At 44.1% G+C, this 24,660-nt stretch overlaps 1 protein-coding gene across 3 annotated transcripts in view; it reads right to left on the bottom strand.

The window, feature by feature from the left end:
* Positions 1-24,660, bottom strand: part of Tpst1 (tyrosylprotein sulfotransferase 1) — a 93,045-nt gene that overhangs the window by 47,432 nt on the left and 20,953 nt on the right. For all 3 annotated transcript variants that reach the window (XM_015491388.2, XM_015491389.2, XM_015491387.2), the window contains exon 2: positions 15,555-16,500. In XM_015491388.2, coding sequence (XP_015346874.1) covers positions 15,555-16,399 — 845 coding nt within the window. In that variant the 5' untranslated portion in view covers positions 16,400-16,500. The remainder of the gene's footprint in view (positions 1-15,554; positions 16,501-24,660) is intronic.

The raw sequence follows: 24,660 nt of genomic DNA, 5'->3' as shown, positions 1-24,660 counted from the left end.
CTCTCTTTAAAAAAAAAAAAAAAAGAAAAGAAAAGTTACTTTTTAAACAGTGTTAACTCAAACTTTTTGGTATATACAGCCACATAACCACCACTCAAACGCAGAGAAGGTTCCAGCCCAGTAGTCTCCTTTGTATAACCTGCCCGTCAAGACTATCTAGAGTTAATTATTCTACCACAAAGAATGCTTAACCTGTTTTTAAGCGTCACAAAGTGGAAATTGTGGTGCACGCTGGCTTTTCATACTCTGTATCTATGAGACTGAACCAGGCTCACACATTGCGGAGCTTCTCCTTTTATTGCTCAGTAACATCTCACTGTGTTAATACTTTTTTTTTTTTTGTACTGGGGATTGAACCTGGGGTGCGTGACCACTGGGACATACCCCAGCCCTTTTTATTTTTTATTTTGAGACAGGGCCTCACCAAGTTGCTGAGGCTGACCTTGAACTTGGAATCCTTCTGCCTCAGCCTCCCTAGCAGCTGGGATTACAGCAGCGTGCACCATCATGTCCAGTGGCTATCTCAGGTTTTATTTATACACTCCCACATTGCTAGGTACTTGGGTTCATTTCCAGCTTTTGGCTGTCACAATGCACAGTGCTGCCACAGATCAATGTGATTTTTAAAGTGTGAACCAGCTTCACGCTGGGAAGACGTGGTGAGTGGGCCTGCTGCGCCGTAGGCAGTGTGATTAGTTGCTGGGAGGTGTTACCTAGCAGCACACATCCCACCCAGCCTTGCCAGCACTGGGCTTCCATTCCTTTAATATGGACCCTTCCAGTGCACACACAGGGGCATCTGACTGTGGACTTAACCTGCATTCCATGTTAACTAATAATATTAAACCTACTTTTTGAAAAAAATAATTATAATGGTGAGAAGACCTAGCCTCACTAATTTATTCAAAGACTACATGTGGTGTGAGGAGGGAGCAGTTTCCTGAGGCGGAGAGAGCAGTGCGCTCTACCCTGCTGCTCCAGGCCTCAGGAGTCAGCGCCAGCCCTGTCCTCTGTCCTCCTGTCTGGATTGAGTCAGCACCTGATGCCCCTCCATGTCAGCCACCAGGACCCCCTTAGTGTTTGTTCGAGGCCGCTCTCGTAAGCCCTCAATTTGGTTTCTCCTTCTTTCCTGAAAAGGAGTTGGCCAGACCCAGAAGGTCTAGCTGAGTTCCTGCAACAGTGTGAGCATTGTCCCGCTGCCCTCTGGACCATGGTTTCTGGTGACAGGTCAGCTGTAGGTTTTTGAAGAACTCCTATATGTGGTGCTGCTTTTCTCTGGCTATTTTAAAGATTCTCTTCCAACAGCTTCACCAAGAGGCCTGTGGGAGCATTGCTTTGGTTCTATTGCATGAGGAGTTCATTGAGCTTCGTGGCTGTGCAGATAGACATTTAATCAAATTTGTGTTCTGCACTGTTTCTTCAAGCATTTCCCCTCTCTGGCTCCTCCAAGTTGCTGAGGCTGACCTTGAACTTGGAGCTTCCCTGATGTGCATGCTGGGGTACTGGAGGGTGGCTCACAGATCTCTTGGGCTGTTCATTTTTCTTAATTATTTTTTTCTGCTGCTCAGAGTGGATAAAGCTAACTGACGTTATCTTCAAATTAACCTATTCTTTCTTCATCCTCCTCAGTCTCCTGTGGAATGAATCTTCCATCTGGTTTAACTGTCTATGACTTCGGAACCTCTATCATGTTCAGTTTCATAAACATTGTCTGTGGCAAGATATGGTTCTCCTACTTTCTCTTAGTTCTTTAGACATGGTTAGCTCTCTGAAGAACTGATCAGAATAGTAGATCTAAAGTCCTTCTCTAAGGGGCTGGGATTGTGGCTCAGTGGTAGAACGCTTGCCTAGCATGCGTGAGGCACTGGATTCCATCCTCAGCACCACATAAAAATAAATAAATAAAATAAAGGTACTATGTTCATCTACAACCAAAAAAATTTAAAATAAAATCCTTCTCTAAGCAGGTTCAGTCTCTGGACTTCTTCAAGGACAATCTTTACTGGTGACTTTTCTTTTTCTCTTGTTTCCTTCCATGCCTAATAATTTTCTGTTGTAAACGGGGCATATTAGATACCATGAAGAAGCACCTCTGGGAACCAGACTCTCTCCCCTCTCCATCTATTGCTGCTCAGTGAAGCAGTTTGTCTGTCTACAGACTTTTCGATACTCAGTCTGTTGTGTGTGGGGACTTAAGTCTCTGTTCTGCTAGATCGAGGCCAGCTAATGGCTGGTCAGATTTCCTCAAATGTCTGAATTTGAAAAAACTCAGTCTTTCCACAAGGGCTGTGGAGGTCTGGGGTAAGTTCCAGTGACACTGGCTGGCCCTGCCTCTGTGAAGCCTGGAGATGGGCCTGAAGCCTTCCTTGAGCACGCATGCCGTCCTGCCCAGGCACAGGGCGGGACTACAGCCATCCCGGCCAGCGCTGTGCTCCCAGACAATGCCACTAGGCTTTTCAGTTAGCCTACTCTGGCCAATTGTCACCTATGCCTCAGGCAGCAAGGACAGTATCGTTTCTGTATAAAGGTTTGAACTGCAGCCCTCCACTCCCAGCAGGTCAGTCTGGGCCAGGAGAGTCAGGAGAAATAAGGTCATGGACTTGAACCAGCCTTTGCAGAGCTGCCAGTGCGGCACTGGAGTTCTCTGAGAATCAGGTCTGCCTTCTCCCTGCAGCATCAGCAGTGCAGTACTGTCTGCTCCCATGGCCACAGGCAAGGGGCTGGGGAAGCAACAGTGCCTCCGTACTCACTGCTCTCACTGAGACTCAGCATTCACTTGGCTAATTGCTTCAAGACTTCTGCAGTTCCGAAAAAGTGATTTCGAACAGTTTTTGCCAGTTCTTTCCTGCATCATTTTTATTGATGGCACTCCCAAATTGCAAAACTTTTTAAACCACTTGAAAATCCCTCTCTCCCAGCTCCCCAAGAAACCAATTAATCAAACATTTGCTGAAAATTTATAATTCTGTGAGGCTAAAGAAATACTGTGACGAAATATTTTCCCCAAGCACTGTGATGAACCCAACAGCACTGGATTCCAGATTAAATTGTTAATAACTGTGACTGGTGTGGGGTCCAGAAACTGCATTTTAAAAAATTATATTACTTTTTAAAAAAAATTTAAGCTGCTAATGGACCATTTATTTATTTATTTTGTGGTGCTGAGGATCGAACCCAGGGCTTTGCACATGCTAGGCAAGTATTCTACTGCTGAGCTACAACCCCAGCCCCAAAGGCTGAATTTTTAAAAATAAATTAGAAAATATTATATTGTAAGTCAAAAATAAGTGACCATTCAACTTGCCCTGAAAGAAATGTTCCACTGTGGAAGAGTTTACATAAACTTTTATAGTCACAGAACAAAAGACAGTCACAAATCGTCATATTTGCCAAGTACACTCATGGGCACATAAGGCAGGCAGGCAGGTTACAACAGAGTGGGAAATCTCCCTAGGCCCAGAGGTCACTCTTCGCTTTAGGGTGGGTGGAGGCTAAAGATCTGCTAAGCTAAGTGATACATTCTGAGAAATTTGCCTATTAATCATGGAAATGTTAGATCAGTTACAAAAGTTAAGGCAAATGGCCACTAAAGGGTTTAAGCCCAAAATATTTTTTTTTTTTTTTTGGTGGGGAAAGGTACTGTGAGGTAAACCCAGGGCACTCTGCCACTGAGCTAAATCCCCAGCCCTTGTTATATTTTATTTGGAGAAAGCGTCTCCCCGAGTTGTTCAGCATCTCACTGAGTTGCTGAGGCTGGCTTTGTACCCTCCATCCTCCTGCCTCAGTCTCCTGAGCCACTGGGATGACAGGTGTGCGCCACCATGTCTGGCTCTTTTCATTTTTTATTTTGAGCAGGTCCTTGTTAAGTCGCCCAGTCCGGCCTGGAACTTGTCATCCTCCTGCCTTAGCCTCCTGAGTTGCTGGGATGGCAGGCGTGGGCCATGGCACCCGGCTGACGGCCTCCCCATGGTCACTATGTGTACTCAGCCCAGGGGGCCACTGCAGGGTCCTCAGCACAGACACACGGAGGCTGCAGTTTTAACATGTGCCTGGGATGGTCCTGACGCAGGCAACTGCTTAGAGCAAAGACGCTGGGGTCTTCTCCTGCCTACACCAGGGCTGTGCGCTGGGGAGCAGCACCAGTAGGCCAGAGGCAGGGGCAGAAACCTGGGCACGAGGGGCAGGAGCGGGACCACAGCTGAGAGACAGAAAGCCCAGCTTTGGGACGGGGAGAAGAGGGCAGGGGGAGCCTGCCTTCCCCCGTGCACAGACTCGATCCACTCCTGAATCCTGCCACCACCAGAAGAGCCTTGAACCCACGCAGATGCCCTCTCTGCAGAGACCTTCCCTGAGCCCTGAACTGGCGCCTCACTCCTTTTCCCTTTACCCCATTTAACAAAGATCACGGGTCTTCCAAGACCTCCTGACTTGTGCTTCCTCCACAGAGAAATGTCATACTGGCCATCACCCGCTAAGGACAATGCCTGAGGAAAAGGAGAGCCTGCCCTGGTGGAAGTTACCGGTCCTCCCTGATGACCAGATGCAACCACGTGCTTCTGGTAGGACAGGGAACATGACACTTAGAAACACCCTGAAGAACACTCTGCTCCTGCCAAGGCCTGCCCTCAGAAGCCACCAGCATGGCTCAGCGGCAGAGTACATGTCCAGCAGGCAGGAGGCCTGGGGTCCAGCCCACACCACAAATCAACAAGCAACCTGAAAGAAGAAGGCTGCCTACCAACTGCAGCTTTATCAGAGCCTCACCAAGTTAGGGGATGGGAGCGCCTCAAGTCCAGCAGCATCTGTCCCTGAAGGGGGAGGTGCTGGAGAGCTGTCTGTGGAGCACCCAGCTCACCAGGAGGCTGAGCCCCCTCACAGGACTGCAGACTCTCCTCTCCCCAGTACATCAGCTCTGGCTTTCAGGAGAAAACCACAAGGCCTTTCAGGCCTTAGAACACAATTCCTTGCATCCTATCAGATCATAGTGGGATGAAATTATAAATCAATAGCAAGAAAAATTACAGAAACACTTGGAGACTGAACAACACACCTTTGAATTATGATTGGGTAATAGAAGAAATTGGAGAAAGTGAAAAATTCTTATGAGACTAGTGAGCCGGCACACCAGACACTCTGGGACACTTCGAAGGCCATTGGAGGAGGAGTCACAGCGGTGATTCCTGCACAGAAAAGCTAGAAAGATCCCAAACAGACAAGATGCCTCTCAAGGCCCTGGAGAAAATTGAACCAATTCCAAAGCCAGCAAAAGGAGGGTTTTGGAATAATTAATATCAGAGCCAAAAATCAATGAAATTGAGAATAAAAAACAAGACAAGGATCAATGAAATAGATTTGGTTCTTTGAAAAGATAAACATGACTGATAAGCCAAAAGAAAGAGAGATAAGACCAAATTAATAAAATTAGAGATGCAAAAGAAGGAAAATAAGGGCTGAGATTGTGGCTCAGCAGTAGAGCACTCGCCTTGCACGGTCGGGACCCGGGTTGGATCCTCATAAAAATAAAGGCATTGTGTTGTGTCCATCTACACCTAAAATAAATAAATAAATAAATATATATATATATATATATAGAGAGAGAGAGAGAGAGAGAGAAGGAAAATAATCATAAACATTACTGGTATCCAGAGATCTTTAGTGCCTGTTTTGAAAATTTACATTCCAATAAATTGGAAAATCTAGAAGAAATGAACAAATTTCTAGACATATATGACCTACCAAAATCAAACCAAAAGGACACAGAAGCCCTACACAGGCCAGTAACAGGCAGTGAAACTGAAGCAGGAATAAAAAGCTCCAGCAAAGAAAAACCCACGGCAGACGGATGCCCAGGGAGATCCCTGGACCTCTAAGGAGGACTAATGCCACTCCTTCTCAAACTATCCCATGGAACAGTTCCGTCTGTGAAGGCAGTCACTCTGATACCAAAACCAGACAAGAGGTCCCGGGCTGGGGCTCAGTGGCGGAGTGCTTGCTAGAATGTGCGAGGCACTGTTGGATCCTCAACGCCACAGAAAAATAAAAAACAAAGGTGTTGTGTCCATCTGCAACTTAACCAACCAACCAACCAAACAGATAAGGGCATGTCAGGAAAAGAAAACCACAGACCAATATCCCTGGAGGACATGGATGCACAACATACAGATGGTGACAAGCCCATGAAGAGCTACTCTATATCACACGTCATCAGGGAAATGTAAATTAAAACAAGGAGAAACCACCACACACCTATAAAAATAGCCAAAATCCAAACACCAACAAGACCAAATGCTGACCAGGACCTGGGGGCAAAGGCTTTACCACAGTGAGTGGGAAACACACAATACAGCTGCTCCTGGAGATGGCGGGGCAGCTACTTACTAAACATACCCTTACCACAGGATCCGCCAGTTGTCTTCCTTGGAATTGACACACATACACCCTGAATGGATATTTTAACAATTTATTCATAACTGCCAAATTTCAGAAGCATCCAAGATGTCCTTCAGTGGAGGAATGGATAAATAAAATTGAAATGCATAAAGAGATGGAATATCATACAATGCCCCCAATGAAAAAAAACCCACCAGGCCATGAAAAGACAAAGAGGAATCTTAAGTGCATATTACTAAGTGAAAAGGCCAAGCTAAAATGCTACACACCATGAGAGTCTGACTCTACAACGCTCTGGAAAACCTACGGCTATAATAAAAACAGTGGTCACCAGAGATCAGGAGGAGAGAGTGAGCAGGTGAGCACACGGGGAGAGGGTGAGCAGGTGAGCACAGTGGGGAGAGGGTGAGCAGGGGAGCACGGAGGGGAGAGGGTGAGCAGGGGAGCACGGAGGGGAGAGGGTGAGCAGGGGAGCACGGAGGGGAGAGGGTGAGCAGGTGAGCACGGAGGGGAGAGGGTGAGCAGGGGAGCACGGAGGGGAGAGGGTGAGCAGGGGAGCACGGAGGGGAGAGGGTGAGCAGGGGAGCACGGAGGGGAGAGGGTGAGCAGATGAGCACAGAGGGGAGAGGGTGAGCAGATGAGCACAGAGGGGAGAGGGCAATCTGGTGAGCACACAGGGGTTTTAGCTAGTTAAAACTCTCTGCAATTGTGGATACATGTCCGCACACACCTGACAACACCCACGGAATGCACAATACCACACGTGAACCCTAAGGTAAACTTCGAACTTCAGGGATGATGGCGGTACATCACAGGCTCACTGATTTTAAGAAGTGCACCTGTCTGGTCTGAGTTTTGATATCAGGGTAGGCTCTGCAGGTCTGAGGCAGGAACTTACTTTCTGCTGAATTTTGCTGTAAACCCCATCCTGCTCTATAAAACAAAGCCCAGAGTGGCTGCACCGATCTGCAGCCCCACCAGCAATGTATAAGTATCCGCTTTTCCCCACGTCCTTGCCAACACTCATTGTTACTTGATTCTGCAAACTGGTGCAGTCACTCTGGAAAACAGTATAGAGATTCCTCAGAAAACTTGGAATGGAACCACCATTTGACTGAATCATTCAACCAGTGGGTTTATACCCAAAGGACTTAAAATCAGCATATTACACTGACACAGCCACATCAATGTCTATGGCAGATCAATTCAAAATAGCTAAGCTATGGCACCAACCAAGGTGCCTTTTAACAGATGAATGGATAGAAAGTTGTGGGGCTGGGGTTGTGGCTCAGTGGTAGAGCACTTGCCTAGCATGCGTGAGGTACTGGGTTCGTTCCTCAGCACCTTGTAAAAATAAACACATAAATAAAGGTATTATGTCCATCTACAAAAAATTTTTTTTAAAAAGAAAGTGTGGCATATATACACAATGGAATATTACTTAGCCATAAAAAGAATGACTTTATGGCATTTGCTGAAAAATGGATGAATATGGAGACTATTATGCTAAGCAAAATAAGCCAATCCCAAAGAACCAAAGTTTGAAAGTTCTCTGTGAATTTTGCCATCGGTGAGGGCACAAGAAGGTACCATCTATGAAGCAGAAAGCAGGCCCTCCCTAGACACTCAACAGCCAGTGCCTGATCTTAGACTTCCCAGCCTCCAAAACTGGGAAGTCAATCCCCCACTGTGCATACTCAGTTTATGTTACTTGGCAAATTGCAGTCTGAATAACTAAGATATACCCTCAAATTCTTGTGCCTATTAAGATTGCTTTTTAGAAACCACTATAGTCCCAAGGTCTTTAATTTTTATCATTTTATAAATTTTATAAAACATTATAATCTATTTTTCTTTTGAAAATAAAATTGAAGCTTTGCTATTAAATCCAAGCAAAATTAAATATTGTTAAATCCAAGCAAAATTAAATTTTGCATCAACCAGAGCTACTTTGTTTTAAATACTTTTTATACCAAGATTCCTTATGATATTTCATTTGACCTGCTGAAAACAGAAGTTTGAAAGCAAATGATCTATAGGAAAAAATTCAAGATCTTTAGCACAGAGGTTAAGGCCCCCCAAAGCTGGACTCCATCAATTTAAGTCTTATTTCCCTCTGCTTCCTGCCTGGAAATGAACTCTCCTCTTTTTCCTCAAAACACCACATCATTTCTCATCTTCATTAATCTGGCCATACTGTAATCTCCCAATTAGAATTGTTTGGCTTAGTTTGTACCAATTTTTTAAAATTCATTTTAACCTATGAGAAACGAGTGCCGCATTCTGGGCCCCAGTGGGACTGTGCTTGGGTGGCTCCCCTGCAGAGCACTATCAGGCACAGCTAGGCGCAGCTGTTCCTCAGGTAGGTCTGGACCGAGGCACAGAAGTCCCCAACTCACTTCTTCCTTTGGAACATGGCAGACCAGAGTTAGACACAGGCAGCCGCCAGGAGTAACATCTCCAGCACAGCTTTTTGACTAAGGGAAACACATCCTGGAAGTCAGGAAGGAGCTACAGCACCTGAGCCCGGTCAATGAAGGAGCGCAACATTCCCCGAGTCGAAGCCAGATGCTCTTCTTTCATCTATTGAACTCTCCTTCCTTTAGGTAACTCCTCTCAATTGGGCCTAGGGCAGTGTTTTGGCCCCCAGGGGCACATTGGGCTGTGTGATTGGGGCAAGGCAGTGTGAGCTACTAGCACCTTTTCAGTGGAAGCCAAACCAGGGGTGCTGCTACACAGGGCTGTACAGGACAGCACAAGACAGAGTCGCCTGGCCTGATCTCGGAGATGCTAGGCAAGGGCAGGCTTTCTTTGCTCCAGGTTGGATTCCTAGTTTTTTCTCTGCCTTTCATCCTAGAAACAATAGGGTGTCAGTTATCCTGTCCTTGATCCGTCTCTTGTTCTTACCACTGCTCTATCTTTTCAGTCTAAACTTATTTGGCTTAAATTTTGCTGTATCCTTTTCTCCTCCAAGAGCAGACAGCCACTCTTCTCTGAACTGTAGCTGTGATTCCTATACTTGTTCTATTGTATTGTTCTTCTTTTCTAGTTTTGCCCTTTGACCTATTTATCCCAGGTCATTTTCTACTACCATAATGAGCTGAACAGCAGAAACACTTCCATACTCCAGGAACTTCCTGAGTTTCCTGATAGAAACAATTAACCACAAGGCATAAGAAGAGGGCACTGTCAATAGACCAAAACTTACTTCTATTTCCTGCATAAATGAATTCAACAAAGCAGTAGGATATAAAATTAACACCCATAAGTCAAATGCATTCCTATATATCAGTGAGGAAACAATGGAAAGAGATATTAGGAAAACTATCCCATTCACAACAGCCAAATAAAATATTTGAGAATCAATCTAACAAGACAGGTGGAAAGGCTTCTACAATGAAAACTACAGAACTCTAAAGAAAGAAATTGAAGAAGACCTCAAAGATGCAAAGACCTCACATGTTCTTGAATAGGCAGAATTAACATTGTCAAAATGGCCATACAACCAAAAGTGCTATACAGATTTAATGCAATTCTTACTGAGGTTTCCAATTACGTTCTTCATAGAAATAGAAAAAGCAGGGATGGGGTTGTGGCTTACGGGTTGAGCACTTGCCTAGCACATGGGAGGCCCTGGGTTCTATCCTCAGCACCATATAAAAATAAATAAATAAAGACATCGTGTCCAACCAAAAAATAAATATTAAAAAAAATAGAGGGCTGGGGATGTGGCTCAAGCGGTAGCGCGCTCGCCTGGCATGCGTGCGGCCCGGGTTCGATCCTCAGCACCACATACAAAGATGTTGTGTCCGCCGAAAACTAAAAAATAAATATTAAAAAATTATCTCTCTAAAAATAAATAAATAAATAAAAGCCCCAAACATCCACCACCCCACCCTTGCCCTCCTTGTCCCAATCTCCCACTTTACTTTAAAAAAAAAAAAAAATAGAAAAAGCAGCCATGAAAATCATTTGGAAAAATAAGAGGCCCAGAATAGCCAAAGCAATCCTCAGTGAGAAAAGTGAAGCAGGAGGCCTCACAATACCAGACCTTAAAGTATACTACAAAGCTATAGTAATAAAAACAGCATAGTACTGGCACCAAAACAGACATGAAAAAGTAGGCCCCGCTCTCCATCCTGTTAACTTAGGAACCAACTTCTTCAACAAGACTCTTAAAAGCACAAAAAGTAAAATCAAGAATCAATAAATGGGGTGGTATCAAATTAAAAAGCTTTACAGCAAAAGAAACAATCAAGAACGTGAAGAGAGAGCCTACAGAATGGGAGAAAATCTTTGCCACCTATTCCTCAAGAACTCAAAAAACTTAACACCAAAATAATAATAATAATAATAACAACAACCACCCAATCAATAAATGGGCAAAGGAACTGAAAAGGCACTTCACATAAGAAGAAATAGTCAACAGATGGATGAAAATATATTCAACATCTCTAGCAATTAGAGAAATGCAAATTAAAACTAAACTGAGATTTCATCTCTCACTCCAGTCAGAATGGCAATTATCAATAATACAAATAACAACAAATGTTGGCAAAGATGTGGGGGAAAGGTACATTCATACATTGCTGATGGGAATGCAAGTTGGTGCAACCACTCTGCAAAGCAGTATGGAGATTTCTCAAAAAACTTGGAATGGAACCAACATTTGACCCAGTTATCCCACTCCTTGGTATATACCCAAAGGACTTAAAAATCAGCATACTATAGTGGACATCAATGTCCATAGCAGCTCAATTCACAATAGCTAAGCTATGGAACAAACCTAGGTGCTCTTCAACAGATGTACGAATAAAGAAAATGTGATATATACATACAATGCGATATTACTCAGCCGTAAAGAAGAATGGAATTATGGTGTTTGCTGGTAAATGGATAGATCTAGAGACTATCATGGTAATTGAAAAAAGCCAGTCCCCAAAAACCAAAGGCTGAATGTTCTCTCTGATATGCAGATGATTACTCTCAATGGAGGTTAGGGGGAATGGAGTTTCCCCAGATTGGGGGCGGGGGCAGGAATGAGAATGGGAAAGATAGTAGAATGAATCGGACATAACTTTTCTATGTTCATATATGAATATACAACCATCGTAACTCCACATCCTATACAACCACAAGTATGGGAAGTTATGCTCCATGTTTACATGATATGCCAAAATACATTTTACTGTCATGTATAACTAAAGAGAACAAGTAAAAAAATTAAAAAAAAAAAAAAAAAGACTCAGGGCTGGGTTGTAGCTCAGTGGTAAAGTGCTTGCCTAGCATGTGTGAAGCACATAAAAAAATAGAGTTATTGTGACCATCTACAACTAAAAAAAAAAAAAAAAAAAAGATAGACCTGTAAACTGGGCACAGTGGCACACGCCTATAATCTCAGCGGCTCGGGAGGCTGAGGCAGGAGCCAGCCTCAGTAAAATCAAGGTGCTAAGCAACTCAGTGAGACCCCCGTCTCTAAATAAAATACAAAATAGGGCTGGGGATGAGGCTCAGTGGTCAAGTGCCCCCCCCCCTCCCCGAGTGCTGGGACCCAAGCCAGGCTTCACGTGACAGGCAAGTGCTTCACCACTGGGCTTCATCCCCACCTCCTCTGTCTCTGAGACTGGAACTGACCAGAGAAGGAAGAGGCACCACCCTGACTGGAAACAGTGGGGCATCTCCACGCCAGCCCCAGCAGAGGCAAGGCTAACCTTCACAGTTGACAAGCGAAGGCAGGCAGAGCTGTGAGCTTGTTCCACATCAATGTCTTCAACAGCCAGGACCTAGGTTCCTGGGCTACCTGGTGACATCTGCAAACCTTCAGGCTTCCCAAATATTTTTAAGTACCGTCATACTACATAACATTATAACAAGTATTAAGAAACTGATTTTAGGGACTGGGGATGTGGCTCAGGGGGTAGCGTGCTCATCTGGCATGCGTGAGGCACTGGGTTCAATCCTCAGCACCACATAAAAATAAAATAAAGATATCGTGCCCACCTAAAGCTAAAAAATAAATTTAAAAAAAAAGAAACTGATTTTAAACAATTTTTCCAAAAGAAAGCAATGTTTGTACACAGGAATAGGCACACAGGATGACTGACTCTGAGGTATAAATCGACATAACAATGAACACCAAATATTTACAACTTGGTCCTAAAGAAATAACTGCTTCTGCCCTATCCCTGAATTTGTGGTTTTTCGAGAGTAGGGACTCAGTCTTAAAAGAGGAAGTATGTGATAATTTAGACTCAACTAAAGGTTTGCTCTTGTGCTTTATATTGGAATTCTGGGTAAGATTATTTCAAAAAGAGGTTCATATGCCATTTTTTAATTTTGTTTTTAAATTTACAAAAAACACATGTACCCTATCAGAAAGTTTAAAATTAAAAGGTTCAAGTGCTGGCAAAGATGAGAGACAATTACAGTATAAACACCAACAAATAATACAGTTTAGAAAATCTTAAGGAAGTATATGTTTTATAGCATGTGTGTGTGCGCGCGCGCGCACATGCGCACGTGCAAGTGTGCGTATGTGTCTACAAGCACTTAAGTATGATCCAATAATTCTCATTGGTATATACTCAAAAAGAAAGAAATACACTCAAAAAGAATGCTCATGTTCCACAAAACTAACGTACAAGTATGTTCTTGGCAACTTTATCCACAATGGCCCCAAACCAGAAACAACTCAAAGTGTCTGTCCATGGAAGAACGGATCAACTGTGGCACACTTCACAGGAATAACAATGGAGCAACCACTGCTATTTACAACTGCATGAATGAATTTCAAACACAACACTGAATAAGAGAAGCCAACCACAAAAAATATGCACAACTGCATGTAAATAAAGTTTAAAAACAAGCAAGACAACCTGTGGAGACTGGGGTGGCACAGGGGCAGCTCTGGGTGGAGGAGCACTGACAGGAAGGAGCAGGCACAGCCTCCTGGATGCTGCTGGGGTTCCCTATTCCTTGGTGTGGGTGGTGAGTATAGGCGTGCACATGAACTAAGCGCTCACCCAGCCGAACACTGAGCATCTCACACAGACACCTGCAACGTGGACAAGGTTCTGTGACAAAGCCCAGAGCTCGGCTGGGTCTCCAAACAACAGACTAGATGCCAAGGCTTGTTCCCTGATGAAATTCACTGACTTAAAGGTTCTATGGATGGAGCACAGCAGGTACACATGCAGAACGGTCTCTCTCTTCCTATCCCCAGGACTTAACTTCACATATCTCTTCAGTCCCCACTAGGAGAGTCTGGAGATGTTGTCAGCTTCTTTGCACTGACAAGCAGAACTAGCACCAGAGTCTCCCGGCCAGGGCACACCACAGCCCTTGGTATCAGCAGGGGACGGACTCCAGAACCCTGCAGATGCAAACTGTGTAGATGCTCAAGAGCCTCACACAAATGGAGCAGCATCTGCACACAACCTGCTCACACCCTCCCTTATAGCTAACATCACCTCTAGATCACTTTTGAGACCTACAACAGGGCCAATGCTGTATAGACAGCTGTCATGCTGCATGTATAGGAATGATGACGAGGGGAGTATGTACATCTTCAGTGCAATTTCTTGCAAATACTTTTGATGCATGATTGGCTGAATCCAGAGGCAGAACCCCAGCTGTACTTACCTAGGAATACAGGTCATTAAAAATCAACTACAGATTATTATCTGGAAAGAACAATAAAGTGCAGTGACAGTGACTAGGACTGTAATTTTCTTTCAATCAATACAAATGATCTAGAGTTGCAGTGATGGTAATGGCTGATAATGTGTAAACCACCAGTAACTGTGAGCGAGGTGCTGGCAGGCAGACATTCCTCGGAGATGGTCTGCATGGAAAGGCAGTGCTTACTAGACAAGTCACAGTCGTGGGAAAGTGAGGAGACACGCTCAGTGGAAGGAGCGGCTCACACTGCACACTGCTTTCTCTTTTTTACAGAGATATAAATTACTTTGATAAATTAAAAAAGACCAAAAAATAAAAAATAAAATTTTACACAAATTCTCTTCAATAAGGAGGCACCACCTGAATTTAACAGTGCTTTCCACTGTCATCTCCTCATTCTCCGCACACAGTTACTGCTCAGGCCACACACCAACTGGTCCACTGCAGCCACCCCTTCATGGAAAGGAGGCAGAGTGCAAGACTCAGCAAGAGGCTTAGTCACTGTTCTAAGCGCTGGCCCCTAAGGACCTCTGTGTGGACGAAGCTTTCCAACCATGGCGGCTCTCGCCTCCTGGAAACAGCCAGAAGGGGATCGACACCTGACGACAGGGCGCTGCCTGTGGCAAGGTGCTAGAAAACAGCAGAGCTCAGTGGATCTGGCACATTCTGAATGACAGCTTTGCATCTCAATATGAGCATGTCCCCTTAACCTTTCCATGACCTTGTCTTATCCGTAAAAGGTCGTAGTACCTTCATTATTGCTATAACTAAAATTTTAAAATGCTTGACATTCCCTAAGTGCTTGCTGACACAGTAGGTGCATTCCCTGTATTACCCTAACTCTACCCAGAAGCCAAACTGCCACTTACAAGCACACCTAGAAGTCAGAAGTCACAAGCCAGTTACACTGAACCCGGACTCTGAGGCTGAGGTCAGTGGAAAGGCCCTTCTTTGCCTGTTAGCTGGTTGGCATCCAGCACACAGACACAAAGGACCATGATACTATAAGCGCACAGAGATTACATGGACAGAAGGGTATCTAATAAGCTGACAGAACTAATGAAAAGAAAACTCCGCATCCAAGCTACCCCTGTTCCAGAAAGGTCTAAACTTTATGTATAAAAAAACTACATCCATGCCCACACATGTACCCACACACACACACACATGTGCAACCCATACCCACATGTGCACATACTCTCACACGCACACACACCCACGCACACTCACACCCATGTGTGCACACACTCACATGCTCACACACCCCCCACACATGCTCACACCCACATCCACGCACGCACACACCCACAAACATGCACACATGCACACACATCTGTGTACAACCCTCCTACAAACACACGCACATATGCACACACACACACACAAACACGCACACTCCCACATCGGTGCACACACACCCACGCACACACACAAACTCATCAGGGGGACACGGGGTGAGAAGGAAGAGTGTGCCCTGGACTCACTTTGACAGCGACACTCCCCCGGCCTTCCCGATCATCTCCTCATGGTGCAGCACTGAGTAGTTCCATGGGACGTGGAGAAACTTCAACAGGGTCCTCATCCACCGCTCAGGATGGAGGACGAGCTGCTCGTAGTGGACCAACATGCACTTTTTGTAACCGACCTCCATGCACTGGTTGTACATCGTCTCTATGGCACGATTCCACTTGGCCAAACAGTCCCTGTAGCTGTTCAGGTCAAACCCAGCTATAGTAACTTTCCGAGAAATCATTGAATGCACTGATGCCCGGCCATCTCGAACCATCAGGAGAAATTTGGCATTGGGGAACAATCTGGCAAGGTAAGTTAAGGATTTCAGGGCAAAGGGATCTTTGTTACATAAGTACGGGGCTGGCTCCCCATGCTTCACTATGATTTCTAGTAAGAAGGCTTGCATGGCAGAGTCCAGCACTTCATCAGTGACACCAGCCTCATCCAAGCGGATCTTCTCTTTACTGGACCGCGACCACATCTGCTTCAGGGCCAGGATCCGAGGAATGACCCTGGTCTCCTCTCCACAGCGAATGTCAGGGTGTGCGTCCAGCATGGCCCTCATGAGTGTGGTCCCACTCCGAGGCACACCGCCAATGAATATCAAAGGCATATCTTTGTGATAGGCAAAGGTTTTATTGGCTTTAGAGTCCAGGCTGGTTCGCACGGTGGCTTTTGTGCTCTCCAATTTGGCTGGCTGGCTACGTTCCTCTATTCGGTGGTGGCATTCCATGGCATGCTGGCCCAAGTAAAATACTGTCACAGAACTGATCACCAGGCACGCCAATAGTAAATTCTGCTTCAGTTTTCCAACCATCTTGATGTGGTTATCTTGTTATTAAACAAATACTTTGCTCAAAATGATTTTCAAAAAAAGTTCAGGCCATGGAGATTGTACTTCAGAAAGATGATTAATATCTGGTAAGACAAGGAAAAAGTTTATTTATTATCACATTATTTGTTTACAAACAGTCTCCAGCTACCAACCACTGAGTTCTACGTGTGAAGAAGCCGAAGCAGCCCTGGCATTCTCAGAACACAGTAAACACAAAAGTGAGCAGGAACTCCTCGCTGGGCTTCACTCAGTGGTCCAGCACTTGCCCAGCATGCATGAGGCCCTTTTTTGATCCTCAAAACAACATGCGTGAATAAATAAATTATCAGAAACAGCTTTTCTTAATGGAACAGGTCTGACATGCCAGCAGTAAATTCTGCTTCAGAACGCCTACATAGCAGGCATTGGATGGGAGAAAAAATAAAAGCGTCTGCACCAAGGAGTCAAGCAAGTATTGAAGACACCCAAGCATGCCTGGCATCTGACCCAAGGCTGACCACTTGCACTCAGGTTTGCTTCATCCCCAAATAATCACCATCTCCACATTCCAGTATGATGAGAAACTACTACAAAAGAAGTATGAATGTAGCTTCCAAATCCTCAGCAGAGATTCGGTGTTCATTCAGGCATTGCAAACCATAAGTTCACGTCTGACCAGGACAGACCGTGAGAAGGAGGGCAGTGTAGGAGCTTTGCTCTCAGAAGACAAAGTCTTCAAACAGATACGCAAACAGTGACAATAAAATGTGATCAGCACTCAAAGAAATGCACAGAGGGGGCTGGGGATGTGGCTCAAGCGGTAGCGCGCTCGCCTGGCATGCGTGCGGCCCGGGTTCAATCCTCAGCACCACATACAAACAAAGATGTTGTGTCCGCCAAAAACTAAAAATAAATAATTCTCTCTCTCTCTCTCTCTAAAAAAAAAAAAAGAAAGAAATGCACAGAGGGATAAGGCAGCAATAGGAAAAGGGGCACATAGGCCAACTGAAAAGGCTGTGCAGGCTCAGGAACTGCAGGCAGAGCCCGAGGGCTTGACAGGACACAACCCCTTAAGGAGAGCTAGTGTTCACATGCTTGCTGGCACACAGGCCTGTGACTGAGCCCTGGAGGAAGAGGGGAAGTTTGGACGCAGGGCACTCCAAAGCTGCAGGTGCCTCGTGGTCAAATATGTAAACAGCTGGAACTGCTGGTCCAGTGGGAGCAAGGGTCCACCCTGAGAAGCAGACAGCAATCAGACCACACTCGCACTAAGACAAGGACCTGCATTTTCAGAGGACAGCATGATGTTAGTTCCACGTGTCAACCTGGCCAGGCCACGGTGAGCATCTGTTTGGTCAAACACCAACACAAATGTTGTTGGAAGAATTTTCAGATGTGACTAACATTTAAATTGACAGATTCTGAGTCAAGTAGGTCACTCTCCACAACACAGGAGGGCCTTAACTGTTAAAGGCTTTAAGAGACAAATTTTTCCAAAAAAGTAGAAAATCCCAAAACAGCACAGAACCACTGCCGGAGCTTCCAGACTGCTATACCTGTCAGACTGCCCTGCGGATTGCAGACCTGCCAGCCCCATGACAGCATCAGCCAATTCCTTAAAATCCATCTCTTCTGGGCTGGGGATGTGGTGCAGAGGTAGAGAACTTGCCTATCATGCATGAGGCACTGGGTTCAATCCTCAGCACCACACAAAAATAAAATATCGTGTCTACCTATAAATAGAAACAAAATACCTAAAACAAACAAACAAAAAACCGTCTATTCTGTCCGTGTCTGCATCCCCCCACAGATTCTCTTAGTTCTGCTTCTCTGACCCTGACTAATACAGTAAGTGTAACTGGGGAAATGACTACGCTAGAAAAAGAATACACTCTGAGGGGAACATTTCCAGCAATTCTTCTACCCAAACCAAGGGAAAAGCTGGATGAGACTTATCCAGAAACAAAACAAAAACAAAAAAATCCCCATAAACAAAAAACAAAACATTTGGTGCTCTGGAAATCAATCAAAGGGTACAACAACCTAAAAAACATTTATGTTTGAACTGAGAATGCTGGGTAAAGCTCCTTGCTGCTCAGTAGACACAGAGGCTCTGCAGAGCAGGGCAGGCAAGGCAAGCCAGGAGGAGCGGCCGCTTTACTGCTGGAGTGGGTGCCGCATTCAGGGTGGTAAGTAACACATGCTCAGGTGCACCGACACATAAATGGTGGACCAGGTGGTCGGTGAGCAAGAGGTTGGTGCTGTGGCAGGCTGAGGCTCAGCCACAGTCAGGGCAGGTGGGTCAACCCAAGTCTGCGTGTGGACATCAAGGGAGACATGAAAGGACGCTGCCGAAGCACAAACCAGAGCCATGTGCACGGCTGCTCCTGACCCACACGCTGCTACTGACAGGGGACCAAAGCCTGGCTGCTGGAGATGCTCGGGTCCACATCCATTCTTATTTCCTTTAAAAACTGCAGCTTCTGGGGTGGGGTTGTGGCTCAGTGGCAGAGCACTTGCCTAGCATGTGTGAAGCACTGGGTTTGATCCTCAGCACCACATAAATACAAATAAATAAATAAATGGTCCATTGGCAGCAACAACAACAAAAAAAATTAAAGTAATATAATTCTTTAAAATGCAGCTTCTGGACCCCACACCAGTGTCACAGTTTTAACAATTTAATTTGGAATCCAGTGCTGTTGGATTCATCATAGTGCTTGGGGGAAATATTTCGTGATAGTATTTCTTTAGCCTCACAGCATTATAAATTTTCAGCAAATGTTTGATAAATTGGTTCAAGCCCACGGAGCCACATGGAAAGCAGGCGACCCCAGAAAGCCACACATGGAGATGAAAGCAATCACACAGTGTGTGTATGTGTGTGTGTTCATTACACACCTTACTTAACAGCTGTTTACATATAAACAACTGCAAAAGTGTATCTGTGTGTACATGAGCAGTAACTTTGCATGCATCTATACAAACATCCGCACGAGGCAGATTTACAGACAGAGTGCAGAAGCAAGGACTTAAATGCAAACAGACACGAAGGGACACTTTGTAAGAACAGGAATATTCTAAAAGCAGGATATTATCACAGTTACACAACTCTATGAAACCTAAAAATCATGGAACTGTACTCTCACAATGGATGAGTTTTGTGGTATATAAACCTGCATCTCAATACAGCTGTCTTTTAAAAAAAGAACACATTAATAGAAAAACATTTTAACACTCTCAGTAGCACACATCAACCAAGATCTGGTTTTTGTTTATGCAAGTATTCAAACCATCTGAGAGATGTCCATGCACATATTATTGTGCCAAGCATAAAGCTTCAACAAAGAACCACAAATAGGTGGAGATTAAAAGACTGGCTTAATTAAGAAAAAACTGCAAAGGAGGAAGCATTAATTAAGATAAGCACTGAAATGTCTACACAGAAAACTTCCATGACATGGAAATACAATTAAAGTGCTTTCCCAGTGTTCAATTTAAAACGAAATATGTGGGAAGAAAAGAGAATGGCAAAAAAAAGAGATAATACACAAAAAAGAGAATTAAAATTCAACACTATAATAATAACATTTTGGTTGAAAAAACTAAAACTACATTACAAGTTCAAAAATAAAACATTCCTGAACTACAAAAAGACAACTGTCTCTAGAGGCAAGGAAGGGTCTACATTTCAAGCAAAACAAACGACAACAAACCCCATCAGGACCTATCCTACCAAGTTTAAGTGTGTAGGAAAAAATTATGCAGGCTCCCAAACAGAAAACAAGGACCAAGCTGTCCCTCCTCTTCCGATTCTCTCTCTCACACACACACACGCACACACATGCACACATAGCACATGCACGCACACAGCACATGCATACATGCACATGCACCCACTCATGCACATGGCACACACACTGCACACGCATGCACACACATACATGCACGCACATATGCAGATGTATACACATGCACATATGCACACACGGCATGCAGATGCACACACACACACACACACACAGCACACACACGCCCACATATACATGGCACACACACACACACAGAGCATACATGTCTATTTTTCAAAATCGATCAATCAAGGGGCTGGGGCAGTGGCTCAATGATTGAGCGCTTGCCTAGCCTGTGTGAGGCACTGGGTTCGATTCTCAGCACCATATATAAATAAATGAATAAAATAAAAGTCCATACATCTAAAAAAAAATTTTTTTTTTTTAAAGTGATCAATCAATAGGAAAGTATTCTTAAGGTGGCACTGAGGCTGAGACTCACAGGCTGAACGGGGTGGGAAAGTTAAAGGAGAGCACAAATTCAGAAATTTTGTATGAATCTGTTTCAAAATGCAAATTTAAGGAAGGAAACAAAGCAAAAAATAAATGCTGGTAAAGATGTGGGGGAAAAGGTACACCTGAACTTTACTGGTGGGACTAAAGACTAGTTTAACCACACAACGGAAAGTAGTATGGAGATTCCTCAAAAAACTAGGGATGGAACCACCACATGAACCAATTACCCTACTCCTTAGGTTTTTCCCCAAAAGACTTAAAATCAGCATAATATAGCAATTCAGCCACCTCAATATTTACAGGAGCACAATTCACAGTAGCTAAATTACGGAATCAACCCAGGTGTTCACCAATAGATGAATGGATTAAGAAACTATGGCATACATACACAATGGAATTTTACTCAGTCATAAAGAAGAATCAAATCATGGCATCTGCCACTAAGTGGAGAACATCATTCTAAGTGAAAACAGCCAAACTCAGAAATTCAAAGGTCGAAGGTTTTCCGTTATATGCAGAAGCTAGAGTAAAATAAAAGAAAGGGGAAGGGAAGAAGAGGGTATCATAATGGAAAGATCGTAATGCAGAAGGAGATCTAGAAGCAGAGTGAAGAGACAGGAAGAGGAAGCCTCGCAGATGTATTTTAAAAATCACATTATGTACCACAGGGAACGTCACCTTTGGCATAAGTAAAAAGGACCAGGCAAATGTAAAAAAAGGAAGCCTGGCAGAGAGGAGGAAGAAGAATGGGGAGGGTGAAAAGATGAGGGGAAAGGAGAATCAAGAGCCGCAACCAAATTCCAGGCGCGTGTGAGTTTGCCAACTATTGTGCATAACTATCAAGCTCTCTTAAAAATCCCTATGTTTAAAGCAATAAGTTTTCTTAAGTTTTGATCTGCTCTTAGTAAAATTTTACAAGAACTGGCCTAGGAAACAAAATTTGTTTTTTTTAATCAAGATAACTATGAGTGGGTTTTTTTTTCCCGGTCTTTATTAGGTTTCTGATTGCTAGGAAAACTGAAGACTTAAAAAAATTAAGGTTTATTTGAACATCTGTTTTCTAATCTTCTGAATTGTCACTTTAAACTCTGGCTAAATATGATTTATAACTCTGAACACACATCTATTATTTTACAATATATGTGATATATGGTATTAATTTTACGTCAATATTCTAAAGCTATTATATAATCTTTTTAAAGTTTTTTTTGTAGTTGTAGATGGACAGCATATCTTTATTATATTTATTTTTATGTGATGCTGAGGATCGAACCCAGTGCCTCACACGTGCAAGGCAAGCGCTTTGCCACTGAGCTATACCCCCAGCCCTTATTATACAATCTTTAGAAGTCTGATGGTCCTGGCATTAGTCATGACTGTAATCTTAAAATGCTGTGCATGAAATAACTGAATTGTCTTGTCAATTGCTAAGCGCTGGTCAAAATTGTAGCTACAACTCTTCCAACTCTGTATCACCCAGTTATTTTTTTAAAATATAGATGGACACAATATCTTTATTTATTCGTTTATTTTTATGTGGTGCTAAGGATGGAACCCAGTGCCTCACAAATGTGAGACAAGCACTCTACCACTGAGCTACAGCCCCAGCCCTATCACCCAGTTTTGATTCTTCTCTAAAGCATTTACCAGATTCATGGAACAGCCTCTAACAAGTACTCTTAAATACAGCTTTCTGATAAAAATTTAAATTACTATACAAATTGGTTTTCCTTTGATTCTCTTCAGTTAAAAATTGGTTCAAAACCACTACACAACTGAATTTGTTTTGTTCTTATTGGTTCTGCTTTATGTTTTCCTTTAAAACTCTGTAACTAGTGTCTTTTAAAAATTATGCAGAAGTACCGCTTCTAACAAAATCATCTTTCCCAGTGGTGTGAAATGGAAGCCACTGCCTACAAGAATAAAATTAAACTTAATGGAATCCAGGCAAGCTTGGCCTACAAGCCACTCCTCCTCAACTCCGCTGTTCAAATGTAGCTAAAAGGGTTGTGACACTGACTCCCAATTGTCAATCACTGTCCTCTAACATGGGACCAGATTAGACCAACAAATGGGACAACAAGGGACAAACAGGATTAGCATTATCTTCAGGGAAACTCTCACAAAGACAAGAGGGAATATAAAAGATCAGAATCAAGAGGGAGTTGCTTGGGTCAGTCCCACCAAAAGGTATATAAAACCAGGAGGTAATGAAAGGAGCCTGATAAGAACCATCACAAAAGGCTCTGCCAGAACTGTTTGTCTGAGCCTCATCTAACAGACCTGCTACTGGAAAATTCAGACCTTGAGATGTACACATATGGAAATAGTTTTATGGACCAAGAACAACACAAATCTGAGTATGTGATGGTAACCCAGGAAAAAAGGAGATGAAAAACAAAAGCCTTTCAACATTAGGCACCTCCACAGTGAAGACAGAGTTCACAGCTCTGAAAAGGGATCTCTATTCAGGTCAAGACAAGAAAATGACTGCTGCACTGAGCCCAGGTATGGTTTTCTCCAGTGGCCCATGCCTGTGGAACCACTTAGAAGAGAAAGGAGCCCCTAAGCAAGGGGTCCAATTGGATACTCTCTGGCTTGACTTCCCTTGTGTTCTCACAGTTCACATGGTTCTTTTACTTTTAGGCTTAAGTACCTGGCATAAGGTGATACTTAACATCTGTTTGGACTGCCAGGCAGCAGGACCGACATCCAACACATCCTACTGTTTTATGTAAACTCCTGTGATACTGGGGAAACACAGGCTCTTACAGACAGCTTGGCCCAGGATGTTCAGAACATGGTGCCAGACATCGCCTGGTTTCTGTCTCCGGGGCCCCTGGACAGCTACCCTACTTTTTTGGCCATGCATTCTCAACTGTCTGGTTTCATCTGTAGCTGAAGATTGAAAGCCACGAAATCACAAATGGTAGTCACTCCAGGTTATAAACAGGCCTACAACTAGGCACTAACTAGACCTACTTAAGTTAACAAGAGGGACATTTCACTGCTCTATCAGGCCCCTTAATTATACCCAAATTCAGCTGGAAGAAGTTATAGAGGATAAATGGACTTTTGCCCATCAGCACCCCCTAAAAAGGAGAAGCAAAAGGAAAAAAAGGGGAACTCATTAACTAACGTCACTGCCATATCACCTCACTGAACTTGCCTGAATAACCTCTAATTCTGCTCATCCCCAAGGACAGAGGGTTTAAAGACTAACAGCCCCTTAGGACAGACCAGCCAAAACCAGTGGGGTCCAGGGTGGCCTCCTGAACCACCTCTAATAGACCTTACCCCCTCAGGAGGAGCAATGAATAAAGACAAGGGGGGAACTATGGCCCAGAAACACCAAGCAAACCCTCCAGCATCACCTGTTCTTAACTGACTTACAAAGCAGTGACCACAGAGCTGGGCAACAGATCAGCAGCTTCCCACTAGCTTTGCTACAGGTAACACCTCTGATGTGTGGGTTATGTCGACAGCAGTTGTCTAGGTTTCAGGGACCTGAAAGTCAATTTTGCTGAAAACCCCAACTCTTCACTTGGGCCTGCAATGTCCCATGGGTGACCAGAATGAAAGGAAAGGCTTGGTATCCCTGTCTTCATGTTGTGTCTGCTTTGTTGTATTAACTTCAGGGTCAGATTCTACTCAGGCCTTCACGCTTGAGAAACGTTTTGTCCACAACTATAATATAGGGATAGCTTGACCTGGACTGGCATGATCTCCCCCACCCCTCCCTTAAGGCTAACCATGCCTCCCTCCTCCCAGGCACCATGAGTGGAGGCACTAGACCAGAGAGGAGTGAAAAGAGATGGCACCCAAGTCCTGGGAGGAGCTCCGCCTGTTCCCAGAAGAGATAGGGACATTCCTTTTCTATACCTCTCTCTTCCACATAGCTCTTCTCTTCTATCTGTACCCCTCAACCCACTGGAGTGGACAAGCTGGTTTGCAAGA

The sequence above is a fragment of the Marmota marmota genome, unplaced genomic scaffold, assembly GCF_001458135.2.
Source record: "Marmota marmota marmota unplaced genomic scaffold, marMar, whole genome shotgun sequence".
Classification (NCBI taxonomy): Eukaryota; Metazoa; Chordata; class Mammalia; order Rodentia; family Sciuridae; genus Marmota; species Marmota marmota.
This window is presented reverse-complemented; position numbering and strand designations above follow the sequence as displayed.